Source organism: Marmota flaviventris, chromosome 1 (genome assembly GCF_047511675.1).
Source record: "Marmota flaviventris isolate mMarFla1 chromosome 1, mMarFla1.hap1, whole genome shotgun sequence".
NCBI lineage: Eukaryota > Metazoa > Chordata > Mammalia > Rodentia > Sciuridae > Marmota > Marmota flaviventris.
In genome coordinates this window covers 8612810-8632861 of record NC_092498.1, presented here as the reverse complement: position 1 = coordinate 8632861, position 20052 = coordinate 8612810, and the positions used below count along the sequence as shown (strand labels likewise).

At 42.9% G+C, this 20052-nt stretch overlaps 1 protein-coding gene across 1 annotated transcript in view; it reads left to right on the top strand.

The window, feature by feature from the left end:
* The window catches only part of Cntnap2 (contactin associated protein 2), a 1323006-nt gene that overhangs the window by 898160 nt on the left and 404794 nt on the right, over positions 1 to 20052 (top strand). Inside the window, exon 14 of the mRNA XM_071605412.1 lies at positions 13590 to 13746. Within this exon, the coding sequence (XP_071461513.1) occupies positions 13590 to 13746 (157 nt within the window). The remainder of the gene's footprint in view (positions 1 to 13589; positions 13747 to 20052) is intronic.

The window sequence follows — 20052 nt, the reverse complement described above, 5'->3', positions numbered from 1 at the left end:
CTTTTCTTTTCAGGGGGGAAAATATGGGCTAATTTTAGTGGTTTCACTGTTTAAATAATTGTCCCTTTTACCCACTTGAAAAATCTGCCACTTATCCTTGCTACTGAACATCTCATCATCTCCCTGTGCTTCTGTGAGCGAGGAGGACTTCGAATTTATGCCACTTTTATTAACTGCTTGTGCTATGGAAAGAGACACTAGCATTTTTGTCTCCTGGGGGAAAGACGAAGCCATGGATGGATCCCGTGCTTGAACTACGGAGGGTGGCTGCCCCCACTGAGCAGCAGGCATGATAAGTGACCTCAGGCTTTGTGTTACATAAGCAGCAGCGTCTTGCTCTGCTTTGAAGGACAGATGCACTTTCTCAGATAGTAACACAAGGCTGCTTGAGAGCACCAAGTTTGATAGGATTAAGGTCAAGACCATTTTACTGTCATCAGGGTTCTGGGTTAACTTTTGCTCAATTTGTTGAAGAGTAGAAATGAAGGGATCCATTTAAAGTGCTTCACATTAGGGATCATCCTCCCCTTTGATGCTTCCCAGGACCCCTCATCATGTCTTCAACAGAGGGGTTGAAATAACAGCTCACGCTGGAGATTTTCAAGCGTGGTTCAGGTTTCAGCGAGTTAGAAAGATCAGGAGTCCTAGGAGATGGTAGTTGCAATTGGTACCGTAAGAGATGTAGTTATTGACCAATATTGGCCCAATCATCGCAGCCTTGATCTTTTCATAGTCATTAATTCCTTTTACTTTTGATTACAAACATATTTCGAGCCCCACCGTCTTGCAGAATCCACACTTCCTTCCTGCGCATCACTTGGTACACCAGGGGGGCTTTTCTGTCTTGAGCATTCACATTTCTTTCCTAACATCCTCATCTCCCTGACCTCTTGAAATTTTATTTCAAACGGATCCCCTGATCCTCAGATCAAGTGGTGCTTGTCAAGATTTCCCCTCCCCCTTTCTGGAACATTCAGCCCTTGCTTCCCTGCTCTCTGCCTAGGACTGTGCAGAGGGTTGGCCCAGTGCCTAGCTGTAGGGAGACAGCAGGTAAACCCGTGCAGAACAGTGCAGGGGCACGGCCATGACGCTCTGCCCCAAGGGCAGCTCAACACGGGAGGCAGGGACACAGAATGCCCTGGGAATGATAAAGAGCAATGTCAGGGAATCAGATGACTCTTCCTCTTCCTCCACCTGGCAGCGGCCTTTCTTAAGGCCCATTTCCACACCTCTGTGTCAGACGGCTCCTCTGCCCAGGTGCTATTGGCATAGCAGATGGGATAGTTATTTGCTGTTCCAGCCTGTTGCAAACACTGCAGGTCAGCATCCCTGACCCTGGACACTAAATACCAGTTGCACCTTACAAATGCTTCCAGATCGTACCCGAGGAGGTAGAACCAGCCACTCACCCCAGGACCCATTATCACCTCAAATTCACCTTCTATAAAACTAAACTGAATATCTTTCCCCTAAACCAACACTCTCCTCTGAATCTGAAAATTCTTTCAAAATGTTCCTGTGTCTAACCTGAAAACCAAGGGGGCACAACTAGCTGACCTAGCTGGTCACCAAATCCCAATGATGTCCTTTGAGAGTACCTTTTACCTCTGCTGTAGCACAGAACCTGCCATGGACATGTCACTCCAGGTCTCCATCACCTCCTTTGTAGTCTCTTTCCGGTCTTTTCCCCATGGCCCCTCCTAAAGCATCCCACTCTCCGTGCCTCTGGCTGCTTTAAAACCCACAGCAACAGGCTTCTATAGGAACAAGGGCAAAGTGATATCATGAAAACCCTCCCCCATAAATACTTTTTTAACTTTAAAAATGAACAAAAATATTTTTAAATATTTTTAAATACTTTTAAATGAAAAAGAGAGAGAGAGAGAGAGCTTGAAAGCAAGAGAGAGAGAGAGAGAGCTCTTTAGAGAGGTCAAGTGAAGGGAAACCGTGAAGCTAGGTCCTGAATGAGTGCCAAGCCAGATGCTACTGCTGGCCCCTGCAACCTGCCACTCCCATGCTCCTGACCCATGGAGAAGGGTTTGTGCTACACGATGAACTATATCCAATCTCCTTTTATGAAAAATAAAATCCAAGAGGCTAGACTTTTAGTGAGAAACAAAATGAAATAAATTGAAAAGTCAAAACCCACTATACCCAAGAAGACAGCATAGGAATTTTGACCATCTGAACTTGTGCTCAAGGTAAAGAGAAAAAGAAATTATCCCTTGAAGTTTCATTAAAAAGCCAGATCTGATGTATGTTTACAGCATAATTTCATACTAACTTGGATGGTTGAAAACAATTTAAGCTGAAAATATATTTTAAAGAGGTCCCAGGTTAGCAATATCTACAGGTATCTGATAAAAGCAAAAGCAAAATATCTGAGAGGGACATACCTTCATTTGCACCTCAAAGAATTCTCATAGATATATTTCCAAGGAATATGACCTCAGGGAAAAACTAATCATGAAATGTGTGGGGAAGCCAGATACCATGTTTGTGAATCAACAGAAATAGCTAATAGCGTTTGTAATCCTGCAAAAACCCCAGATATTAAAATTATTGGATCAGAATGTTTTCTTAGGGAAAAAAAAAAAAGGAAATCGAAGATATGATTAAGGAAGACGTTATCAAATATAGTGGCATTTGAAAAAGAAGCAAATAAAAGTTGTAGAAATAAAAAGTCATAGATAAAACTGAAAGTTTAATGGAAAAGTTAAATAGCAGTTTCTACCTAGCCAAAGTGAAGATACTGAAAGGGAGAAGAAATATGAAAGAATATCTCAAAAACCAGCCAGTGAGAAAAAGAGTGGAAAATATGGAGAGGCAATTCAGAGCAAGGAGATTAGATCAGAGGTATACAACCTGTCTCCAACTGGACCTTTGATAAGGAGGTGAGACTTCATAAATTTAGGGCACATGGTTAAGAACAAACCATGACAAAAGAAAACATGCAAATTAAGATGGAGACGCAGATTAATAGATCACAGTGGATCAAAACAAGAAAGAAACTCCCCTGCTAGACAGAAAATAACCTATAGAAGAGTGGCAATTAAACTGACCATAAAGGTCTTGATAATAGAAATATAACAGCATTAGAATTATGTTTTTAAAATTTTTTGAGAAAAAAATCAATTTTATATATTCCACCCATAAAAATAATATCTTTAAATAAAGTCATTTTTAGACAATAAAGTATTTACAGTAGCACTATTCACAATAACCAAGACATGGAAACAGACCAAGTGCCTGTCAATGAATGAATGAACAAAGGTCATATATATATATACAAGTGAACACTATTCAGCCTTTAGCAAGAAGGAAATTCTGTCATTTCAGCAACATGGGCAAACCTGGAGGACATTATATTCAGTGAAATAAACAGGCATAGCAAGACAAATGCCACACCATCTCTCTTATATGTGCAATTTTAAAGAAGAGTTGAATGGTGGTTACGAGAGACTGGGTGGTTGGGATAGAGAAGATGTTGGTCAAGTGATACAAAATTTCAGTTAGATAAGAGGAATAAGTTCAAGAGATGGGGTTTTCAACACAGTGAAGGTTGTTAATAACAATGCTGTGTTTTAAAAATCACCAAGAGTACATTAGCTTGCTCAATTTATTCATTCCATATTATACATATTTCAAAATGTCATATTGCACAAGAGAAAATTTTTACTCATCAGTTAAAAGTTAAAAATTTAAAAAGATATTGAGGATCCTAGAGTACATTCAAAGTAGAAAAATGAAATAAATATGAAGGTAGGAAAAATGAACTAGAGATCAAACATTTGGTAAGATTGCAAAATTGATTCTTTGAAGAGTCTGATAAAATTAATAAACTTGGAACTAGATTAGTCAGACAAAAGAGATAAAGAAGAGTAGAAATAAAAACAACAGCACAAGTGCAGCTGTTGACTAGTATATTTAAATATTAAGATGCAGTTGACAAGTTCATTTAAAAACAATGTATAAATGGATACAACAAATAGTTAAGAATATAAACATACATAAATGGATATAAGAATGATCTTAAAACAAAGATTAAATTATGTAAGCCTCAGACAGTTTACCAAATAATTGAAAGCTTATTCAGTCCCCCATCCATTCTTTGAGGCCATGTTAATTTGATACCATAAATAATGATGAGTCCAACAAAAGAAAAATCATAGGTCAATGCTACTCATGAACACGGTGGCAACAATCCCAAACAAATAGCAAAACAAATCTAACAATATACTTGTGTGTGTGTGTGTGTGTGTGTGTGTGAAGATTTATCACAACATAGTGAGTTTTTAAATTACACTATCATTAGAAAAATCTAGAAATGCTAAAAGGAAAAAAATATATAATTTTGCTGGGTGCAGTGGCATATGCCTGTAATCCCAGTGCTTGGGAGGCTGAGATAGGTGGATCCATCACAAGTTCAAAGCCAGCCTCAGCAACAGCGAGGCACTAAACAACTGGGTGAGACCCTGTCTCTAAATAAAATACAAAATAGGGCTGGGGATGTGGCTCAGTGGTTGAGTGCCTCTGAGTTCAATCCCTGGTACCAAAAAAAAAAAAAGAAAATTATAACTTCAATAAGAGCAGACCAACCCTTGAACAAAATTCACTATCAATTCATATTTTCAAAAGTCTCAGCAGATGATAGATGGAAGTGAACTGCCTTAAACATGAAGATGAACTATTTTTAAACGGCAGCAACATCACTACTTATAACTCAACATTAAAAGAACTTTCCTTGAGATTCAGAAGCGCATAAAGACCCTCATGGACAAATGAGTTTAGCAATGCACAGTGGATACAAGTCACTGCGTTTGGACAGGAAAGAAAGTCTGAGTGGAAAGATATTGGAAAGGAAGAAGCAAGCTGTCTGTAAAAGAATTTAGAGAAACAAAAATAATCAAAGAAAGAACCCCTTGCAGTTCCATCCCATCACTATGGTATTAGAATTGGTCACCTTTGCTCCCAGGGACCGTGGTACAAAGAAACCAACCATGGTTCCCAGGGAGCAGCAGTGCCAGTGACCTCAGCAGGGATTAAAGTCAAGGGCACCTGGAGTGTGTCGGCCTATTCTACTCTTTAATACTGCTCAGAGCTACAAACTCATCAAATCTGTCACTCCAATTCCATTTCAAATTAATAAAATCTAATTCATTTGAATTGGATTCAAACTGATTTGATTCAACTGAATCAAATTTTGCTCAGTGGAATTAGTCCTTGATTGAAATCTATTAAGTTCAATTCAATAAAATAAATTTAAATATTATGCAGTGAAATTAATTTTTAATTATTAACATTTTGATTCAGGTCCTTTTTAATCTGAACTTTACTTCTACATTTCTAAATTTGGCCCATACTCAAATCAATAGGATATAGGAGAATCCAGTGTAATTCTGAAAGATACAACCCGAAGCTAATCAACTGCATTCATTTCTATTCATCCCTAATCAGATGAGTTTCAAGACATTCAATCACAGAAAGATAAAACGTTCACCTTAACTATGAAATTGGTTGTTTACATTAGAAATTCAAAATTATGAGTTTTTCCCATCCTCACATCACTATCTGCAGCACAAATTCCGCAGGACTTTTGGGGATTCATTTTTTATTTGGTTTTATATGAACATAGGACAACATAGAATTAGATGACTGGGAAATGAACTTAATGAGTTGATTTCTCAAAAATTATAGGTAGTTTGAGAGAACTGTCTTTTGCGTCTAAGAGAATGCCAAGATGTATGATTTTTAATTTTCTTTCTAAAATCCTTAATTTAAATATTAAAAAACAGGCATTTGGACTCAGGATCACGGTTATGAAATTGCAAAAAGAAAAGAGTTACATGATTATATTATTCAGAAGAAAGCTGATAATTAAATGGAGATATTTCTGTACTAAGCCTCACTGTCACCTCTTCATGTCCTACCTAGTAAACAGGGTCCTCGGTAGGTAGCTCAATGGGATCCAGGCACTGACCCAAAGAAAGGGAGTCAGTTTCTCTACATATGCTCCCAAGTGTGCAGTGAGCTAAATCCATCACTGTCCTCTCCCCAGGTCAACATGTGACAGCCCTGTCTGATGATAGGATCAGTTCTCAAGTTTTCCTTTTTTAAAGCGGGTACGGGGGTACCGGGGATTTAACTCAGAGGCACTCAACCACTGAGCCACATCTCCAGCCTTCTTTTGTGTTGTATTTAGAGACAGGGTCTCACTCAGTTGCTTAGTGCCTTGCTGTTGCAGAGCTTGGCTTTGAACTCACAATCCTCTGGCCTCAGCCTCCCAAGCTGCTGGGATTTCAGGTATGTGCCACCGCTCAAGGTTTCCTTTTGAGATTCTTATTCCAATGACTTTTTGGTCTATAGATCAGGGGGTCTATGTTGTTTATAGGCATCTTAGGTACATTGTAAATCTTCTCTTACTCCTATTTCATCTTACGTTAAAAAAAAAATACAGAAGTTGTCTTTTGTGGCTTCACCTCCCAGCCCTCATGCTGCTATGGGAATCTGAGCCTGGGCTCCATGGTCCAGTTCTTAGACACAATTGTACTAAATCCATTCTACCAGTTAAAGGGGAGAGGCTGTCTCTATTTTAAAGTCAGAGAGCTCCAGGACTACTGGCTTATCCCCTCTTCCTATACCTGGGGCCAGAGGAGGCTGTCCCCTTTGGCTTTACGTCCCTGGATCCCTGACTGTGCACTGCCCACTCTGAAGGAGCAGGGAATTCCTGCCTGCTGTATCATCCCAACCACAAACATCAGGTTAACCGGAGAAAACGGAGAAGCTGCAGCACTTTGAGTTTTCCCTCTGTTCCGGCCAGGCTGGAGCTCTCTGCCTGCCTTCTTCTCTAGATCATTTGTATTAGGAAGGTTTTCACAGGTGTCGGGATATTCTGCACATCCGATCTAGAACTATCATTAAGGTCGTCTTTGCTTAGTAAGCATATTGTCATCACACCTTGATAGGAATTGTTGTAATCCCATCAAAAGGGCAGCTGAGACACACCGATGACCTGGAAGAAGAGCAATGCAGCAGGGCAGGGGTAACAATGGAAGGCAGAGGAAGTGGGCAATTGTCCAGAGCCACTTAGGGGGACCCTGTGTGAGATCATAGATGCTCCATCTGTAACAACTGTTCCACAAGCTCTATGTATAAATGCCTTAACACCAGGTTGTAAACTTCAAAATTACACAATAAAATTAAGAGGGGGGGGGTTCCTATACCTTAGTGGACTTTGAGCATCTAGAATGTTCCCCAAGAGCAGAATCACCTGGGATGATCTGCAAAGGAGCTGTCCACAGGGGCACTGAGCATCCAGGCACCAGTGTGTCTCTGCTGCCAGTCGTACTTATGTTTGCTCTGCTAAAAAAAATACCCTGTGATTCTCTGACAGAGTATGCAGTTAAACGGTAATAGGAGATATAATAAAACTAGGTTTCATCAAGCTAAAAAATTGCTTCTAAGTTTTCATTTTGGAGACTATAAACCCTTGCGGTATTGTCTTTAATATCTTGTAGAAGTAGGTAATGGAAGTCATTAAGTGTGGCAGTGACCGTCCAGGGTCTCATGTTAGAGTGACTAGGATAACAGTTACTTAAGCAGCCTATTCAGTTACTTTGTGTGGCCTAGAAATTCCAAAGAACACATTCTGAAAAGCCCACATCTGAACCATATTTTCAAGAGGTCTCCCTGCCTTTGTCCCATGCTTCTGGAACAGTAATTGGCAAAAATAAGAGAGATCCATTGGTTTCTTTAGGTCTTGGAGAACATGTATCCTCTTTTCCTTTTCCCTTTCCTAGTTTAATCATCCAAACCCTAATAAACGCTTCACCTTAATAAAGCTTGATCTGAAGTGAGTCTAACAGTGTAGTGATTACATTTAATTCAGCCCATATTGGGCTATTTTAATTCAATATGCCCCATTTTGATACTTTAGCTTCTAGTTATGAGAATGTGGTTCATCATTATCTCATTTCATCATACTTGATTACAACTACTTTATATTGTTAACTAAAATCTTCATATTAAAGTTAAAGAAGTTCTTGAACTCTTGGACAAATAATTAGTTCTTTTCTCATCACTTCTTATTCTTGTCTTTTATAGTCTTTCCATCTTTATTGCTTTAATGGCAATAAGCAGTTATTGCAGTTATTTGCATTATTGCATTTATTGCATTATTCCTTTTACAGGTAAATAATGATTTGTAGAGTAACAAGTAGCACTTCGTTAGCACAGCCCTGGAGAAAGGCAATTGTTTGCTCAAAGCAAATTGAACCATTTTCCTCCTGAATATAAAATATTAATAAATAATGCTAATTAATAAAATTCATAATTATTTTTCGTTATAGTGATTTAACTGAAGAATCCAGTGCTAATAACCAATGGTACAATTTGCTTTTCCCCTGGAATATTTCGTATTGGCATTCTTCCATTCACGGCAGATACGAAAGTTGTGGGCTTTGTGCTGCACCTGACTGGTTTTCATGAGAAGAACAAAAATTCTGCATCAGTCTAACTGGGAGCATTAGTTACATGAGGACTAAAGTACTATGTGAGAGAAAGACAGGGGGTGGGAGAGGGAGCTGAGAAACCAGGCCACTCTTATCCAGTCACTGGCGTGTCACTTCTTCACCATCGACAGAGGAAATGTCATCGCAGATCTTCCCCCTGGTGTCTAACAAGAGCCCACGCCTACAGTGAACTGAGGGTCTGCAGTGCAACTTAGCAGACCCTGGGCCCTGTGCTGGGGGCTCCTGCTGGGCACATGCTGCCCAGACAACTTCACAGTGAGGCTTTCTCTCCAGGGCTGGGTGCTTCCTGAAGTGCTGTTGGGAACTAGCTGTCTCTCATCTGCATTTGCCATGGTCTCATCCTAAAAGTGATGCTGATTATTGTCTTGCCCCTTTGACTGACATTGTTCTGATTTTTACCAAGAATGTAGATCAATGTGAGCTTCTTTAGTTCATGCAAATCACTGTCACTGACTATAATGGAGATATGTTTTGCCAATAGCAAACTGTTTCAGTAGCACAGGGGCAAATGCCAATTCTACCCTTTGTGTTTAACACTGGCTAATTTGGTTAAATCACTATAACTAAAATTAATTTTTAATTTGGTGTATATTTTATATTCAGGAAGAGGAGAACAGTTCAATTTACTTGGAGCGAAGAACCTCTTTACTCCAGAGCTGTGCTAATGAAGTGCTGTTTGTTGCTTTACAAATTATTATTTACCTGTTAATTGGCTTTGGAGAAAAGCAGTTTAAAGCAATAACAATTGAAAGACTTTAAAAGACTAGAATAAGAAGTGACAAGAAAAGAAACATGTTTTAGGTGCCTCCAATCACTCAGTGAAAGGAAATTGAGACACTGAGATACATACTCTTCCATTAACTCCAGTTTTACCTGTGTCTGGTCTGTTTCTTTCCTTCTCCTAAGTGTGTTACAGTTTCCAAAAAACAATGATATTAACCAAACTTTCCTTTGGAATAAAGCATTTAGAGTTAGGTCAACCTTAAAAGATGCAATAAGCCAGGTGTGGTGGTACACACCTGTAATCCCAGCAACTCAGAAGCTTGAGGCAGGAGGTTCACAAGTTCAAAGCCAGCAACTTAGTAAGACCCTAAGCAACTTAGTGAGACCCTGTCCTAAGATTAAAAAAATGAAAATAAAAAAGGGATGGGGATGTGGCTCAGTGGATAAGTACCCCTGGGTTCAATCCCTGGTAGGCAATAAATAAATACATAAATAGATCTGATAACCAACCTGGTGGTGTTTCTGTGTCATGGGGTCAAGTTGAGGTCTGGTAGGCCTGATGAGCCTTCTGCCAGATCAGCCTGGACTTTCACCTTGTTCTTTCCTGTAACAAGGCCAGAGGGGGGTCCCACATGAACCTGGAGTAGTTCTGGGGCCAAATCACCCAGACATCTCTGGGGATGGCTCACACTAGACAGTTGCCATAAGTGGTATTTTTCAAGCCTTAATTTTTGAAACTCTGGAATCAAAAGTGTATTATTAGTCATGTTTTCAATACTGGGAAGCATAAAACATTGGGTGTTTTGCCCTTTACCCTGACAGAGAAAGGAGAAACAAAATAATAAATGTGGGAAGCAAACACAAGCCCCCCCAGGTGCTGGGAAAGGCCCAGATGGGCAGCAGACATGGCTTCAAAGTAGACCTTATCTCAGAGAGCTGGCTTATTTATCTCTGGAATAGAATACGGAAATCTCCCTCTTTACTGTTTATCAGATCAAGTCCAGTATGTCTTCTGAAATTCTAGAAAGGCTCATTCCAAGGAAAAAGAGTCAGTTTTTCCAATTAAGTGAAATCTAGCAATTTCTCTCCACCAGGAGAATACATGGACAACGCATTTCCAGGATGAGAACTTCCACCATCCCATCACATGGAGCATGATATTCCCCGTCCATTTTCAGTGACTTTAAATTGCCCACATTTTAACAAAATTGCTCTTGAAAGCTGCTGGGATACCAGAGAAGGTACCATGTCAGCTTTTACGTAGCTCCATTATGATCCACCCTTACTCTATTGTGTTATTTAGATGTTGTGATAGTTCAAGTAAGAATTCATGAGTGCAGGACTCTCCACATCTTTCTTCTGAGCACTCACAGACACAAGTGTGCACTTAGCATCTAGGGAGGAAGGTGAGTTAACATGATGGAATTCCAACCCAGAGGCCTGGAGATTTCAGTGGACTTTCCTTTTAGCCTACCCGGCTGGCACTACCTCCACTGGAGTCCATTCTTTCCCAGCTTCCTCTGAGGGTGATCTGATCTCTGCATATGGCCTCTGGGTTCAGCCATGTTGTTATGTATGGCAGAATTTCCTTCCTTGTAGAAAATAACACTATTTTGGAAGAGAAATAATAAGATAGCAGTAGAGATAGGAAGAGAAAGCAAAATGCATACACATGAATTGCAGGATTCCACTTATAGCAAGTATCTAAAATAGTCAGATGGTGACACTAAGTCCCAGGAGCTGGGAAGAGAGGGGAATGAGCCATTACTAACCAATGGGCACAGGGGCTTCAGTTCCCCAGGGTGGGTGGGCTCTAGAGTTGTTGGACCAGGCCACACGTGTAACAATACTGAACTGTGCACTTAGAAAGTTGGGAAGAGGGGAGAATCCATGCTAAGTACTCTTACCACAGTAAAATAAAATTGAAACAAAGCCCTCTGTTGTCGGGCCTCCTTGTCCCCCTTCTGTTCCTTTCTCAGCTGGCTCTCTCTGGGCTTTTCTTCCCCCATTTCACTGGCAACCCCTCTCAATAAAGTCTCCCTGGCCTCCTTGCTGTCACATAGAAGAAAACTTGTATATCCTCCTCTTAGTGGATTTTGCTATGAAATCTGGCAATGCTGGCCACTCCACTCTTTTGAAAATCCTTCCTTCGTTTTCCCTCCATTCACTGCCTTCTTCCTGGACCTTCACTGGGGTCATCTCCTTCTGCGGCTTTTTGAAAGCTTTGTGATCTGAAAGATTCCAGCTGTATCTCTGCCACTCCCAATATTTTCTGGTTTGCCCTGATGGTTTCTGAAACAGAATTTTCCGCTCAGAAAATGCTCCTGAGATACAGACATGAACAGTCAACTGTTGTATGCATCAAGTTCATCATCTTTTTCCAACATTCCCTAAACTCCTGACCTCCTACCCTATTCCCTGCCCTTAGTCACTCAGGCCAGAAGCTGTGGACTAATCCACAATACCTTCTGCTCCCGCTCTGTCCAACCCCAATCTCCCAGCCCAGGTGCACCACCCAAATCTCTTGCTGTCTAGTTCTTTCTCTCCTTTTCCACGACTATTTATTATTTCTCTTCTGTGTTAACAAGTGGGCATCATATCTGGCCTCCCTTCCTCCATCCCACAGAAATCCATCTTTTCCCTTATTGTCAATCTTTTGAAACCCAAACTTGACAGTGATGATTCTCGGCTGCACCTCCTTTATGGCTTTCCATTGTTTTCAGTACAAAGTTCAAACTCTTTAAAATGGAGGAGAAATGGGCATTGAAAAGCTGGAATAGACCAGTGCCTCCCTGGACAGAGTCGTTGCTGTTGTTGCAGGCCGGCCCTCCTGGCTGGCCCTTACTGTGGCCGCTACCCTCCCTCAGCCTCTTCCACCCCAATGCACGTGCTCCTGCACATGTTCTGCACAGAGAACTTTCCCCCACGTCTTAACTCCCTGCCCCCTTTGCCCAGACCCCTCAACTCTCCTAGGTCCTTGCTCATCTGGGTAATGCCCATCTGCCTTCAGGACACAGTGTGTGGTCTCCTCTGAGACAGCTTCTTTTATGACCTCTCTTCCTTCCCTCTTCCATGTTCAGAATGCTTATTAAACTGTATTCCCAATCTGCATCTTCCTCCTCCGCTGTTTGGCTGGGTTACTTTTATTTGGCACATAAAGGAAACCCAATAGATGTTTGAGATTTGGATGAATGAATGAACAAATGAGTGACTACTCGGCCAAATAATAAAGGAAAGTAATTAGGGGTTGGTTCCAGAACTCCTGCAGATGCCAAATCTGCAGATGCTCAATTAAAATAGGGCAGTATTTGTGTATAACCTCTGCATGGGCATCCTCTTGTGTATTTTAAGTTATCTGTAGATCATGTCTAAGATCTAGTACAGTGCATTACTACGTAAATAATTTGTTATACTATATTGTTTCAGGAATGATGACAAGAATAAAGTCTAGGCATGTTTAGTACAGACAATTTTCTAAATTTTTTTAATTTAAAAAATATATATTAGAATCACAGATCGTTGATTCCAAGGGTAGAAACCTGTGAATACAAAGGTCAGATTGTATAGCAAGAGTTGTACAGTGTGTCACCCCCATGTACCTACTTTGGGTCAGAATTCTAGATTTGGAGATAATTGGCTGGGAGGTTAAAAGAACTGCTTGAACTTTCTAGATGTGAGTTTCTTTATTCAGAAAATTAAGAGGCCAGCCAGGCTCAGTGGCACATGCCTATAATCCCAGCAGCTTGGGAGGCCAAGGCAGGAGGATGGTGAGTTCAAGACCAGCCTCAGCAACTTAGCAAGGACCTAAGCAACTCAGGGAGACCCTGTCTCTAAATAAAATATATTTTTAAAGGGGTTGGCTAGGGATGTGGCTCAGTGATTAAGCATCCCTGGGTTCAATCCCCAGTATCGAAAGAGAGAGAGAGAGAGAGAGAGAGAGAGAGAAGAAAAGTAAGAGGCCAGACTTAGAAAAAGTGGAAATCCACATTGGCTCTAATAGTCCCCCACCCCCAGGACTATCTACTCACAGAAAAGTCAGAGCAGCCATGAAGTCAGCTGTGTGTCACTGAACCGACTCCTGGCCCAGGTCCCTCCAACCGTGGACTGGTCTCAGCTGAGCTAACAACTTAGGAATCCCACTCCTGCTGTAGAAGTTAGGACCAACACGTTTCTTTGGGGAAAGACATCCATGTACCAGTGGCAAAGCTTGAGCTTACCATTCCCTCGAATTCTTTTTTACTGAATGTACTTTTAAGAGGGTTGAGCACCTGGAGGAGGCAGTACTTCGCCCGTCTGAGCAGACCTGTTTCTCAACATGCCTTCCCTCTTTTGCAGATGGGAGTCCCTACACGTGGTGGGTTGGCAAAGCCAACGAGAAGCACTACTACTGGGGGGGCTCGGAGCCTGGGATTCAGAAGTGTGCCTGTGGCATCGAGCGCAACTGCACGGACCCCAAGTACTACTGCAATTGTGACGCAGACTACAAACAGTGGTGAGTGCCATCCCGGGAGCCCGTACCTGCCCGCGCCACAGCCGCAGGTCAAACTAATTAGACAGGGGGAGAGTCGGAAAAGTGCTAAAATAATAGGATCATAGGGTGGAAAGGTTTGGAACTGCTGCAGTTGACAAATGTCAGGATGGTACTGAAAAATATAAAAGCAGAAAGAGGTCAGCGTGACAAGGGTACGCATTAGAAACAGGCTGACTCATAATTGATGTGTTCATCTTTTATTCAGAGCCATGCTGTTGATGGTGATTCGCATTATAAAATGGGCTGTGGGACAGAACAGGGGCAGGCGGGGGCGGGAAGCCCAGGTGCCTACACGTGGAAGCTGGAAACCATCAACTCCCCGAGAGTGCTTTAGGTAACTGGACCAAGAAAACGAAAAATACAAACAACAAAGAGTGATGGGGGAAAAAAAAACAAAAAAAAGGGAGGGGGAAACGTTCCTTGCTGCCGTCTCCAACAAGTGCTTGCCCAGCGCCTTTCCCTTCCCACCTCGAATTGTTTACGACCCTGATACAAATCCATCCCAGAGAGGTCTGTTTTGGGTTGCCTTCACCCCTCTGCTGGCTGTGTCCTGCTTCACAGGGAATGGCTGGGCTGTGTCAATCATGGGTAAGGATAAAATCAGCTGTCATTCTCTGGAGAGAGAGAGAGAGAGAGAGAGAGGGAGAGAGAGCGCCCAGAAGTTTAGGTGCCAAACTGCAAACCAGGGCACATCCCCGGTGCTACTTTCTGCAAGCATAGGGGGCTTGAACCCTGCTGTGGTCCTGCTGGGCACCTGGCACAGAGCAAAGCTCTGAACCTCCTCTTGCCTCCAACCACACCTGTGGACTTACCCCAAGTTCAAGGGCAACTTACAAGACCAGTTCTTTCCACCAGTTGCTTAGAAACTAATCCTGAGAATGTAAAGTTGCTGGTTTTCAGGTAGGACATCTGTTTACTTCCCAAGACCTGTGCATTTTTTTTTTTTTTACATTGAAACAAATTACAAAAGCTCTTTATTACAGTAGCTTAGGGTCTGTGGGTCTGTGTGTAAAATATTTGTAAATAGCCATCCTCAGACTTAAATTGTTTTTTTTTTATAAAGAGAGGATCATGATACTCAATTTTTTATTGTATTTGTTTGAAAGATCCATCTGCATACGTACACACTGTCGCACGACACAGAGACTGGAAGTCAGGGAAGGAGAGGGCAGTGGCTCTGGGTTAGTCTATTATGCATTCAGTCGGTCATTCTCCCAATCAGTCATGTATTTAGAAAATATTGATTGAACACGTGTGTGCCAGGAATTCTTCCAGGCTCTGGGGATAAAACAGTGAATGTCATGAATAGGAATCCCTGCCCTGACTCACATTCTTCTTGTCATTTTTCACCTGTTACACGTCATTAAACAAGCCTGACAGGCAGCTCTGGATTGGAGAGATCACAGAGACTCTGCCTGTTCCACTTTGGTTTCCTGGCCCTGCAGGAGCGTGATGCAGAGGTAGCCTCCTTAACTAGGAGAAGTGGCAACGCTGCCCCAGGGGGTTCCTCATCCAGGCGAGTGCCTACCACTGTTGAGTTCCTGCCACGGAGGACCACAGAGGTGTTCCAAGAACAGCAACGTCTAGTGCATGCACCCTAGCAAAAGCTGTCTTTATCAGGCACCATCTCAATGCAGGGATACAAAGATGGGCCTTGTGGATCATGAGATACCTAGAGACGGAGTGGACAGAGAGTCCAGGTAGGCCTACAATGAGACACCTAGAGATGGAGTGGAGGCATGTCCAGTGGCAGATTGAGGAATCATGGTGTGAGAAGATAGCTAATCTGGTCCACTCTGGAGATCTTAAGTGTGGGGCGCCAACCTGACGCGGGTGTCTAAATCTGGAAGGCACCATTAGCGGAAGGGCAGGGAAGGAATGTAGACTTCAGAGAAAGGAACTTGCCTCTGAAACATGAAACAGAATCCAGATCACAGAGCCAAAACCTTGCTGGGGACAGATGTCCTGCGCCAGCCTGACACACGTCCTGCCTGCCAAGCTTGGGTTGCAGCTGCAGCGCTTCACGGTTGCTCAGGGACTCTGTCACCTCTGGGATCTCGTTCCCTCCTGGCTGAGGAGCAGCTGAGACAGCCTCACGCCTTTGCTTCTGTAAAGTTTGTCTCACATCTTTTAACACAGGCCCTGCATTTTAGGCAAATTGAAAAGTGTAATGAACACGATTATAATAAGTAGCTATTAAAATGTTCCTCTCTATTCAGCACAAGAGAGAAAATTTTTGGAGATGTCATACTGGTCTTTGAATACAACAGCCCCGGCAAAGGGTCCCCTACAGCTGCTTTAAATACTTGAGATGAATGGAGTTGCTTCTAGAGACATCCTGTAAGTGCTTAGTGTCTGTGGAGAGAACTGAGCTTGAGGATGGGAGCCGTCACGTGGGGATTCTCCACCAGGAGGAGAGGATTTTAACCTCTCTCAAACTTAGATTTGTTGTCTGCACAATAAGAATAAATCTCGGTTTGTGGGAATTAAACAGAATCTAGAAAGGGAAGCATTCTGTAAATCATACAGCATGGCGCGCAGTCACTTGCCTTCCTAATTATGCAGTTCTTGGTGCAATTCTTGATGACTTCAAATGAATCTTAACGTGACATCCAACTGCGGGAAGTGGGTCCCTTCCCGTCAGCAGGCCTCTGGTGGAATTCCACTCCTCCTCCTGGCAGGCTGTGGTATAGGGTATTGGAGAAACTCAGAGACTGGTACTTACCCAGGGAAGTGTGATGCGAGACCCCAGCCCCACCATCCCTCAGAAAGAGCTGGAGAGCTCAGCATTCTGTGGAACCCACCCAAGCCCCGCTGGCCTCCCTCCCCGTCCCACAAGGAGGACAGCAGCCTTGTCAGTGGGAAGTAGGCCTCCTGGGATCTGGGAGTTCTGTCCCCTTCGAGGACAGGGAGGAAGCCAGGGCCCCTTCTGGAGGCTGACTTTCTACAGCCTCCTCAACTAGGGGAGAGATGGGGTGGACAGAGGGTCCACCAGTCCATCAGCAGCCCAGAGCGCTCTGCAGTGACCCCTGCTGGCGGGAGTCAGGGAGAGGAAGAGCCAAGCCCAGTGACCAGGCAAAATCCACCTGCAAAACCACGTTTGTGACTGAAGGGTGCCGTCATGGTTCCGTGGAATCTGTGCCTTCAGACGGTGCCCAGTAAGCAAGTTCTTTACTTCTTCCAACGTCTTCCCTCAGTCACCAACAATCATGTGATCAGCATGGACTGAGACCAAAATGGGTGCAAGGTACATGGTACCATTTCCCCTCTGTGCCCCCTGACATAGGATGTTTGACCTCTACGCGTTTGATTAGCAAAATAGAGGTCGACAACGTGACCCAAGTTGCGTGAAGTTCTTGCTACAGGGATGCCACAAATGCATGCTTAAAATCACAAGAGGTCGTGTTATTTTTATTATCAGTTGAGTGTTGGGCAGAGCCCTGCTAAAATCATTGCAAATTCTCTAAATTATACAGGCACAAACGGGGGCTCAGAAAATTTTTATTTTCCAAAAATTACATTGGAAACAAGCAAAGAGAAAATTAAAAACACACGTAGGCCCAGCCCCTGGCTGAGATCATAGTCAAGTAAGATTCCTCCATCATCTTTGTCTTTTGAACAAGTGGTACATTTAATGTTTTAACTTATAAGCTTAAGGCTTAAACTGTGGACCACGTTATGTGTTCCATATTTTAAAAAGTCTAAAACTTAGACTGAACATTCATTCTTATTTACCAGAGTAAAATACATAAAACTGGAGCTGGGATAAATGAGATTGTACCTCAGAGGATGAGGGAGCTCACAACAAAGTTGTTGTGGCCTGTGTGTGCTGTAACCATCTCAATAATTGCCTGATTATCTATGCTGTGAGAAGTTTTGCACAGTTATTTCTGAGATTGGATGTAATTTAGCATTTATGATTTACTATTCACAGCAATAGTCAACATTCCCACCTACGGTGCCAGAATCCTAATTAAGGGGGCCTCGTCTCCGCTAAGTGCCCACCTCTGGGTAATGCCTGGTCTCTCGCGGCCTGGCTCAGTGAGCTCCATCATCACATCTGAAATTAGCAATTCCAAAATGAGATTATCGGGGGGGGGGGACCCACTTCTCTCATCGTGCTGCTCTCCTTGCAGAATTTCCAGCTCGCTGTGTCCTGGCCAAGATGAGCAAGGACACGGTGGGGAATCAGTGAGGGGGGAAGCCTCAAGCTCGGACTTTGTGCCACAATTAGTCAGCAGTTCCACATCATCTGGAGAGGGCCAGGCAAGTGCGCACCCCCAGGCTCCACTCCACTGACCCTGAAGGGAACCCCCTTGGCTATGGGACTTTTCCTCCTGAGCCTCCCTTAGAGAGGAGTTTCCCAAAGAATTCCTTGAATGTTTCAAAGCCACTGACGACTCTTTCCCAAGTATCTTGAATATTTTAAAAAGTAACCATTTTACATTTTTTCCATCTACATTTTTCCATTTTACATGATCCCATCTAATAGCTTAGAAACATTTTTCCGTGAAGTTTTCAGAGTGCCTTTTACTCAAAGTGAAGTATTTAGGTATGCGGTATCACCATGTTGACCAGATAACACCATTGGGCCTTCATGGAGTGTTAATTATATGCCAGGCATGTTCTGTGTGCCTAATTGTATCATATCATTTAAGCTTCATGTCAATTGAAAGTACTATTTTATCCCTATTTTACAGATGACAAAATCAAGCTCCAGAGAGGTTCATCCCTTCCCCCAGCAAACAGCAAATAAGTAGTGGAGCAGAGATTTGAACTCCAGAATCATGCTTAGACATGACAAAACAAGACATAAGCTCTGCATGCATTCTTATCATGTGCACTCTACAGAGCAGAATTTTCCCACTTTTTATGTGATTAAACAGAAATAACATAAAATTTACTATGTTAGCCCTCTTAATTGCACGATTCAGTGATCTGAGTGCATTCATTTTGTTGGGCATCCGCAGCCGCCGTTCATCCTCAGAGCCCCTCTCACCTGGCAAGACCACACCTCTCGGCCTGTCAGTCACCAGTTCCCTGTGCCCTTCCCCCAGCCCCTGGACCACAAGGACCTGCTAGGAATGGAATCTTTCAGGACTGTCTTCTTGTGCCTGGCTAGTTTCCCTCCGCATAATGTCCTTAAGGGTCACCTACGTAGTGTCCTGTGTCAGAATGTCCTTCCTGCTTTAAGATGGAATGATATTCCCTCATAGAAACAGACCAACCTGTTGGTTCCCCCTCCGGCCTGTTAACACTAGGTAATTTCCACTTTGTGAAAATGGCTGACATGAACATGGCTCTGTCACTTTATGTAGTTTCCACTTTTACAAATGTCCACTGTGCTCCTGAATTCGTTTTTACAAAGCTCTTGTTAATTTTACACTAAAAGTATTCTTCAAGATAAATAGGCTCGAATTACTTTCCATCTTAACCCCTGAGCCCCATCCCCAGCCCTTTTTAATTCCAATTTTAGGAAGGGTTTGCCAAGTTGCTTAGGGCCTCACTAAGTTGGTGTGGCTGGCCTCAAACCTGGGATCGTCCTGCCTCAGCCTCCTGAGTCGCTGGAGTTACAGACATGTGCCACCACACCCAGCTCAAATTATTTTCCAAATGTAACCTGGTTTTGAGTCCTAGTTGAGTGGCTTGCTAGCTGTTGACCTGTAGCAGATTGTAAAAGCTCCTCAAGACTGCTTCCAGGACCACCAAATTGAAATAGTTATGAGACACCCACAGAGAGCTCAAAAGAGAGGTTTCTCATAAGCAAGAAGGCACTTTTGTATTGCACTGATAAGTGCTCAAACATCTACCGTAGTTGTCACTCTGTCCAGGAAGCTACACACACACACACACACACACAGAGAGAGAGAGAGAGAGAGAGAGTCGTTGTCTCTACCTCCTGCGCTAGTCAACACCTCACTCTGCCTCTCTGGCCTCCCTAAGGCCTCATTGCCACCCCTGGCACCCTGTGAGGTTCTTGTTCTGCTGGCCACAGCTGGGGGAGTGGGGGACGACCACGAATGTCACAGGGGCAAGGTCCTGCTAAATACATGATTAAATGGAAAAATATCACCTGAGGTCCTCAAATGCCAGCCCACAAGAGTGCTTAGTCAGGGGCTGGAGAGTCCACCGAATGACAGCAGAAGAAATCAGTCACCACCTCCACCCCACCCAGTCCCCCAAGCAAACAAATAAACAAAAACAGTTTGTACAGCTTTAGTTTTATACTTTTAAAAAGTTGAAGACATTCTCTATTATCATTTGGAA